Below are 10000 nucleotides of genomic sequence, written 5' to 3' on the forward strand. Positions count from 1 at the left end.
GAGAGAGAGAGAGAGAGTGAGAGAGAGAGAGAGAGAGAGAGAGAGAGAGAGAGAGAGAGAGAGAGAATTAACGACTGTAATTCCTAAGGCAAACTTTTGAATGGATGTTGAATAGTTTATGATATTACGATGCATAGAATTAACACAACATTGATCATGTTGGTTTTTTATATCGCGGTTATTGTCGGTTATTTGTTTAGGACAAACCCTTTCTGTTTCAATAAAAAATGTCACCATAGAAACAAAAATATTTCATAATGTATTCAACTAAAAAGAAACATCAGAATCTGCCGAGCTGCTTATTTTGTTACAAAAAACTGACTGACAAAATATTTATAAATGAATCGACTTAGACGAAGCTTATTTAGGGGTGCTACTGCAAGTCGAATGACAAACAACACTCCGTCAACCTCAAACACACATTTACAGCTATAGTATTTTATAGTTAAAAACAACAATCATCTGGTTCATTGACTTGAACCCAATTGTGTAAACTGAATCAAACATCAGACCAGGGAAGAGCATACTCACATGTAAACTGGGGTGGTACGTGAGCAGGCCGTTGTCACACAATGTGACATATTTCTTCTTCCACTCCTTATTGAGAGACTTCCCACTCCGTTTTAACAAAATTCCCTGTTTAAGACAAAACCAATCGAAAATGAGACACAAAAAACATTCATATTAAAAGAAGAGGGTTTTGAATATTTCAGAGACTTGCTGAATGAGCACAGAGAGAAACTAGAGTCCTACATGAAAACAGATCAACCATTATGTATGTATGTAGTATGTTTTAAGCGTGTGCTATGGAAATGATGCGGTACATAAAAATAGGCGCAATAGATGCATTGTTTACTGTCTTAGTATTAACCTCTAAAATGTACAAATATTCCCACATGCCATCATATCGTAATGAAGACTCATTCACATACACTCAAGACCTATTAACAAAGAGTGTAAACTTTCACAGCAACATTAAAACAAAACAATGCACCCCCTTCTCATAACGTGTGAACATTTGCTCGACGTTGTGTATCCATCGTATCATTGTGTCACTTTCCATTACTGAAGGTGTATGCTTAAATGTCTGAAATTAGGTTCGTAAACAAAAATATAATTGTGCAAATATAAACATTTTTATACAAACTAAAATCTTATTCGATAAAAATGTATTCGACTTTTCAAACAATAATGAAAACAGAACAGCCAATAAGAGCACAGAACAGATGAGAAGTACTTCAATATTGTTTTAAAGGCATCTCAACGTGACACGTACAGAAGTTGATCAAATGACAAGTGAATATTTCTGCACTGAACATGATCAAATATAACATGTTTCATTTTTATTTTAGTCACCACATGAAAAAAAAAAGAATAAGTAAGTTTTTTAAAGCAAAACAAACATTACACAATAAATGACAGAACTAACAACAAACACGGCCTCTGTTTACCACTCGCATGCCTTGTTTTGTATAATTCAAACATTACACATTGAATATGAATGCAAAATGAATATTCTCAGGCTTGTCTGTAGCCTAAGTTATTAAAATAAATTATAAATAATCACAATGCTGCGTTCCAGTGGGACATTCATGGATACATGTTGAAGACCAGCAGATTTAAAGTCGACCCCATTTTTCGGCCTCATCACCTTTGAAACACAAGTCAGGTGGAGACCTGAGCAGAATCAAACAGCAAGAGGGGGTCATTCATGAGCATATATCAGTGAGGAGCCGAGGGAGAGCAAAGGCTAAATCCAATTTGTGCAAAGACTGGTGAACTCCACCAGACCTCTGCGAGCATGAGGATTAGAGCCTGTGATCCCAGCGCTTCAAAAGCTTCCAGCTTCTCCTGTCCTCTGCTCGAGGTCTCACCATCAATCTCCCACTGTTCTTCAAAAAAAACACTCATCCCCTAAAGTGCAGCCAGGACAAACACTCCCCGGTCAGCACTGGAAGTGCACAGAGGATTTCAGAGGTGGGCTGCAGGGGGTTCGGGTGGCCTGTTTTTGCTTAATTATGGGATTAGGGAAGAATCCTGTGCTCTTTAACACTTCCTGATGGGATAGAGGGAGCGGGAGGGCTGTGATGTGTTAACTGCTCGGCCCCGGCACTGAAGGGATTAATACAGAATACACTAGTTGCTAAACATCAGGTGCTGACCCGGGGTCAACTGGGTATCATGGTGTTTACCCGACAATCAAACCCTAATCCTCTTCTCACCCTGATCTGATCCCTGCGCTGATATTCACGACTAGTGGCGCTCCGTCCTCTCCATCACCTCACAGATACTCTATATCAAACACCTCATGCTCTTTAAAACCTGTTCACTTCTATAAAACTTGTTTTTAGGCAATAATTACAAATTAAACTTGACATCAAAACAAGTGCCAAAAAAATACAAAAAAAAATACAAATTGTAATATTTAAACTGATCTTACAACACATACGTATATAAAAAAATACATTAATATGATTACACAAACTTTTTACACTGATTAATTTAATACCACAAAAAATGTAAAAAATAAAATAAAAAAGTACAACTGTTTCACAATAGTGTTTTAGCTAAAAGTAACAAAATAAAATGAAACAAAAATAAATAAGAAATATGAATAACACAGCATAAACGGTGTAATAAATAAATAAACATTATAAAATACTATAATAATAAATGTAAAATAAATAAAATACATATCTATATTAATTAATTTACATTATATTAAATTATTTATATTACATAAAATGCATATTTATTTATATTAACATATATATGCAAAAACAGATAACTCTGTAAAAAAACAACATGTTTTTTTATCGTGCTATCATGTTTTTATTGAGTTTTATTGTGTTCATAAACTGTATCTTCTGAGTTATTATTACTAAATCAAAACAACCCAAATACAGTTTGATTTATATTAATTGGTATGCACAATAAGAAACATGATTTTTTTTAAATAACGGAGTTTCTCTATTTTTGCAAATGAACTCTTTATTCATTTACTCAAATAAATGAAAATAAATTAAAAATAAAATAAATAAAAACAATTATCGAGGCCATCTGACAAACAATATACAACAAACAAATATTCTTAAATTACTGTAAAAAATGCATTTTAAAACTTAAGTCTTTTCTCCAGAAATTGAGAGCTTAGATATAGGTCAAGTTTTATTGACATTGGTTTTGACCTCATTTGCTTTCCACAATAACTGTGATGAATATTCTGTCATTTCCTAAGAAACAGCCATCTGTTAGCAGCACTAGTCTGTCTATTACTCATTCAGTAATGTGGATGTTCCTACAGAAGTCCTATTGGCTAGACAATCAAATCCATTCAGCGGACAGCTGGCAGAACTCTTCTGTGCGTGTACATGGATGTGACAACGGTCACAGATCAGTAAAATCACAGCCCACAGTGTTGAAACAGATCAATGCTAGAGGAGAGAAAATATGAGCGTCCCCACTCAATAAAACATAAACCATCAGCAGTAGAATCAGTGTTGGGAAAGTTACTCTGAAAAAGTAATTAATTACTAGTTACTAATTACACATTCGATAATGTAATTAGATTACTGTACAAGTTACTCTCTTCAAAAAGTATTTAATTACTTATTACTAATTACTTTCTATATCCTATCAACCTTGATTAGTTAAGTGATTCAAGGACAGACTTGAAACGGCACTTTTAATTCATTCAAATAAATAATACATAAAGTATTATTATTAATTACAAATGTGAGAATTATACATTAAAGCACGGATTTTAAAGTTAGACTTTGAATTTTGATGTAAATTCCTCTTCTGCACACACACATATTACACAAAGTATTTAGTTTAATTACATCAGAAGTAACTGTAATTAAATTACAGAAAAAATAAGAGTAATCCCTTACTTTACTTTTTCAAGGGAAAGTAATTAAATTACAGTAACTAATTACTTAGTAACTAGTTACACCCAACACTGAGTAGAATTATAAATCTTTTCAAAAAAAGGTTAGCGATTCATAATATTGTAAACCTTAAACAACTAACTGTATTAAAAAAACTAATGTTTTATATCAATACTAGACGGTTTCAGCGGCAACAACATAAACAAATGTTATGTGGCCAAACTTAACTTCCGGTAGACCTCTGCAAAGAATCAATAACTGTTGAGTAGATTTTATTTAACTTCATACAATTATTAAAGAATAAAATTGCAATATTAATATAAAATAAATTGTTATATTATAGCCAAACACAGAAGTGAAGTGAATTTTTATTATAGCCAAATACAGACTGGAAGTTAACTTTGGGCCAGGTGTGTGCGTCCGATGAAACCGTCTATAGAAAATATAAAATATAAGCCATTTATTATTCATTTTATGCAATTTGATGACTCAAAAGATGGTCCAATAAATCCTTCACAAAACTAGTACTCTGGTATTACCATGTTTTTCTTAAGAAACAATGATAATATAAAGATATTCAATACCTCCATACAGTGCATGAATACGTAAATCTTGATATTACCATCTTCACTACTTTTTATGGGATATGTTAACACTGTAATACAAAATAAATCTTACTGTAATAAAAAAAAATTATCCTCTATTTTCATTTAAATGTATTTATGTATTATAGTGTTTGCTGTATTTCCTGTAGTTTCTGCTGATATTTGTCAAAATCACAGCCATTTTCTTTAATACAGTGCAAACAAACAACAGCAAAGCATTCAGACACATCACAGTAATGAGGATTTGATAGGAAAATCTGCGTAATTATCATAAAAAAACAAATCCCATTTCCTTCTCGTTTGATTTTAGTTGGAAATATTGCTTATTTATCCTAATGTGAACTATTACATCACATTCCGGTCTGTTCAGTCAACATTAATATACAAAATAAATAAAACACACACTCCTTCACCTATAGACCCACATGCACATACAGACGTGTCTATCAACATCACAGCCTCAGTTTAGTGGAGAGGTGAAAGGAAAAGAGGGATCTTACTGGGATGAAACACAAAAGGTTTGTGTTGACAGTCCCTCGGTGTCACCCCTGAGGTACCGCTGCTATTGTTGCTCTTATTTACCATTTTTACTGATTGGGAGGGGTGTGGGGGGGTCCACAGTGTGTAATTTGCCCGGTGGGAGGTAATTATACTCCCATGGTACTTTGATCTTCCTGACTGTGCATTTGACTGGCCGGCAATCAGGCCCATTGAGAAAAGTATCCCACCCCGGCCAGCACCCCCCCCCCCCTTCTCTCTGTGAGCATCCACTACAGACAAACAGATTACAATGGCCGCTCTTAAAGAGATCATCTTAAAAGCCGGAGTGTAATCGATGTACAATGGAGGTAAAGTAAAGAAGGCTGACGGAGGATATAGACATGTGATGTGCTAACTCTAACCCCCCCACCCACTTTCATCCCATGCGTTTACTTATACATTTCTATACAGCTCACCATAGAAATTCAATCACACCGACTACAGCGTAGACAAAATTAAGTTCGCTGTAAACAACACAATTTATTAACGATTATTGTAAATGATCTGACAATTCGTAAAGTAGAAGAATAAACTGCCGTTAAAAATTGGCAATAGTCTTTCTTATAAATGACTATTTTGATTATTTCTAGATTATATGAAGCGATTGTATCGAACTGCTTTCGGGGGTCAGGATTTGCATGTGCTTGTCACCGGGTTGAGGTCTGTTCAGTGTGACGACACTAATCTCTGGCAGGGGTTAAAGGTCAGGGTTAGGGTTCATTTGTAAATTGAATTCGAGGTTCAAATGAGAACAAATGAAGGAACAACTTCACAGAAGAAAAATAAATATTTGACAGCTACTGTGTCAAGCACTAGCGCTAATTACAGAAATCAAGAAAGCGTTTTTAAAACGACCGTGGATGAGATGTTTCACTTTGTACATGAGACAAATACATGTTTTGAAATTCTATTTTCTGTCTCTTTAACAGAACAAAAATCAATAAATGCAGTAATGGTAAATGATGCAGAATTCAGTACAGCACGGTTGTATTTGCTTACATTAGTTAATGCATTACTAGTTCACATAAAATCAACCACAAAATTATTCTACAGCTTCTAATAATTTGTTAATTTCAGTATTTACATATTAGTCAATGCACAATAAACTTGAACTATTGTATTGGCATTCACTAACATTAACAAAATCAACAACACTGAAAAACTATATTGCTCATTGTTAGTTCATGTTATCTAATGCACCTTTACTACCCATAATTCCTCAACATAAATGATATATATTTTTATTAATTCAAGAACATTTAAAAAACATGAAATATAACAAAATTTGAAATTTGACAAGACGGTTCAAATCTGTTAAATCCCTTACGAAAATTAACAGTGGTTTTACAACAGTTAAAGCAAAAAAAGGTTACTATAGTAAAAACATGGTTTTGCCAAGAGTAATCAATACACCAAAATAAAAACATGGTTACTACATTGTTACAATAAAAATACCATGGTTAATTTTCGTTAGGGAATATTTACTATAGTGCATTACATTAGGTAAAAAAAAGACAAACGACTTGGTTTTAATGTCATATTAAGGATTTATAAGTCTTTCGTCGTCATGAATAACTGACAACATTAGGGCCAACAGATCAGACAGTAAACCACACCGAATATAAACTTCCTTCATATAGTGTTACACTGACATCTGCTGGTGATATAGAGGAACTGCATGGGACAACTTCACAAAAGTCCCATTCATTTAACTGAAACTGTTGCTTACAAAACTATAAAGTTCTCTCACACACTTTTCATTTCACAGACTTCCACTGCTTTCATAACAGTCTAATATTTCTACCCTGCAAGACTTACAAATACATCTCGCACGCATTAGTGGATTTAAGCGAAACACAATACGACTCATTTATGAGCCCTTTTACTAGTACAGACCACCTAAAACAAATAATTTCTAAATACTTTGACTACTTTTGTGTGTATAATAACAGTAAATGTGCCCTCACAAGCAAAGAACCTCCTCTCCAAAAATAAAAAACACTCAAACATAACCCCTTGAATAAGAACGTTTTACTAAATAGCCATAAACACATTACACAAAAACCCTGAATCTTGGATACTTACCTCATATAAAAAGACTACAAATGCGGTGACGTACCTGTTTGATGGGAATGGCCCTTCCACTGCCTATACTGTCAGTTTTACTCTCATTGCTCTTTGTCTGATCGCTGGCTTTCCTCGACTGCAAAGAAACAAGAAAATAAGTCAGTCTGATGATGGGAGCATGAAGACGTGGAGTCGGGGATGTGGAGGGTGTGTGTGAGTTGTGCCTTAACTCTAGTGTGTGTGCAGTGAGGTGTGTATTCGTGTGCTGTGTGGATAACGTAAAAGTGGCAATAACGAACAAAAACGAACAAACATCTCGGTAGGCCCAAAGAAACACGCAAGCAAAACGGTGCAAACATACAGCAGCACATTAAGCGTGCAGTATAGATATTTACACGAAATAAACGACAGACCAGAGGACGGACGGACACACAAAACAATAACAAATAACAAAATACGACCAATAACAAAAACACAAAGTTAAACCCCCCAAGAGCTCTCTTCGTGATCTTTGGCGCCTCCTGGTGGCTTTACCGACCACAGAAACGTCAGTGAGAGAACAATAAACGCAATTTCTTTTACGAAAGAAAAAAAAAGAGAGAACGGGGTTAGCAGGGGAAATGATTACGTCGTGTCTCCACCTGTGGAAATCTGCGAAGAACGGTCACGTTGTACAAGAAAAGATTCAGCGTTAGGGTTAGATTGTTACACGAACGTTTCAAAAACATTCAACTTGTAAGAACAGAAGAAATAAAGATATTCATCGTTTTCAATCACATCTCTGCTTCCAGGCTGCAAATCCTGTGAAGGAAACGTTAGCTCACTTTCTCGTGATATTGTGAATAAAAAACAACCCATGTGCAATCAGAACATAACGTAAGCACTCACACCCTGCACCCAAACAAAATCATGGCCTCTCATACACAACAAATGGAGATTCATCTACTCAAAAAACAAGCACGCCGGTGTTCTGTTTCAACAGTTTATTTCATTTTGATATATACAGACACCATACAAATCAAGTCACAGGTTCACGTGGAAATAGTCAACAGGCAGAGCCACACATTGCAGTTCCCACAAGAGAGAGTTCGACTAAAGAGGCGCTGTTTCATATATCTCATATATGTATAGAATATATCTATAGAATACCATTGGAAATCAAATTCAATACAAGATATACGGCAGTCTATATTTGTCCATTATTGAATGATATAAAAACAAAAAGGAAACAGTGTGCAATGCATGGGACAGGTCATTTAACCACATCGTCATGGAAACAAAAGGAAACCATTAACAAAAATGATAATAAAAGAAATGGCTCTGGTTTACAAAGAGATACTACATTCATACAAGTCGGTGCAACACATCAACCGTCTCTACCCTTGTCTAAATTTATGAAGGCCTTCATATTATTCAAGCTTCACACGGAGAACCACGAAATCGCATCCGGACGTCGCCGTAGCGCCCGTATCACTGAAAAACAATGCGGCTTTATAAACTTCTCGTAACGCTGTGTGACGTCTCAGGGCATCGTGTTAGTTTCACAGTTAGTTTCGGCATGTGGGGCAACGCAAACAAGCTATGGCATCCTTTCGGATTCACATCTTTCGTCGAAGGATTTGTTGCTATGCCGACAGTGCAGCATCAGGACCTCGACTAGCATCACACTCGAGTACAATCCGGTTTACAAAGCCGCAGTCTCGTTGATAAAGGAGAAACAGCGACGCTTGGCGAGGAACGATTCTGTTGCGCTCTGTGTGAAGCGTGACTACCTGCGAACTACGTTCAAACGGATCTCGACACAGAACTCAAAACAGGGACAGGCAAAAAAGAAAATAAAGAGAAATAAAGCTGAACAAACAGAGAAAATCTTGGCAAATAGTTTGGAGTTATCGCAAAAGGCAGAGTAAAAGTTCTGTTCAAAGTTCTGTCCGAAAGCATCCTGGGGTTGGGTTTCTTTGTTTATTTTTTTATTTGGGGTGGAGTCTGTGGCTATTGTCCGGGAAAGGGATAAATATTTAGCGATAAAATGTCTGATTATGGCCGAGTTCAACATAATCTGGCAACGTAAGTCTTTCAACTGTCCAACCAATGTCCTCAAACATGTTTCCAAGAAAGCCACGGTGATACCCACAATGCAATGCAGGCGTTTAGAGGGCGCTTGGCGTGGTCTGCGTGATTTGTTTTTCACAGCCTCAGAGCATTGAGGACCCCCTCCCATAATGCATTGCGGTGGTACCACCAACACCACAGAGGGCTCGTCTAATTGAGCAGAAGCTGGAGAGCCCTTTTAGTTGAAGAAAGGTTGGAAACAGAAGAACATATCTGGAAATATCGACAAACACAGTTTAACACGGGGCGTGGACAGGTTGTAGAGGAAAAAAGAAAAATGGATGGCAAAAATGATGGACATCTATAAAGGAGATGGCACATGATCATTGGCATTTTACAGGGCAGGAGAGTGACGATGTTTACAAAACGAATGAAGAAATAAAATACAAAACCCTTCATCTGATCTGTGCTTTCATATCATAAAAAATGAACAGACGCCACGTCAAGGACAAAGATATCACAATGATCATTTCAGGTTTTATGGAAGCACTATGCTCGGTTTTCTGTCCTCTGCTGACCTCTAGTGGCAAAGACACACACTTATGAAATGATATTAATAAAGCAATAAACCCCAGGAAGCAGTTGGTTAAAGTGCATTTTAGAACAGCTAAGGGCGTTGTGGCACGAGTTATTAAAACCCCTTTAGCTGTTATAAAATGCACTTCAACCAACTTCCTCGCGGGGCTTGTTGCTTTTATAAAACGGTTATTCCATATGCCTAGCAAGGTTTCTTAAAATAAGTAAAGTAAATAAAGTGATATTTAGGCTATGTAACGCGGTCAGCCG

General features: G+C 36.0%; 1 protein-coding gene across 5 annotated transcripts in view; it reads right to left on the minus strand.

Annotated features, from left to right (window-relative positions):
* agap3 (ArfGAP with GTPase domain, ankyrin repeat and PH domain 3) overlaps window positions 1-10000 on the minus strand; it is a 154174-nt gene that overhangs the window by 46690 nt on the left and 97484 nt on the right. For all 5 annotated transcript variants that reach the window (XM_057322807.1, XM_057322809.1, XM_057322808.1 and 2 more), the window contains 2 exons: window positions 7155-7238; window positions 532-636 (listed from right to left, as the gene is read on the minus strand). In XM_057322807.1, coding sequence (XP_057178790.1) covers window positions 532-636; window positions 7155-7238 — 189 coding nt within the window. The remainder of the gene's footprint in view (window positions 1-531; window positions 637-7154; window positions 7239-10000) is intronic.

The sequence above is a fragment of the Triplophysa rosa genome, linkage group LG23, assembly GCF_024868665.1.
Source record: "Triplophysa rosa linkage group LG23, Trosa_1v2, whole genome shotgun sequence".
NCBI lineage: Eukaryota > Metazoa > Chordata > Actinopteri > Cypriniformes > Nemacheilidae > Triplophysa > Triplophysa rosa.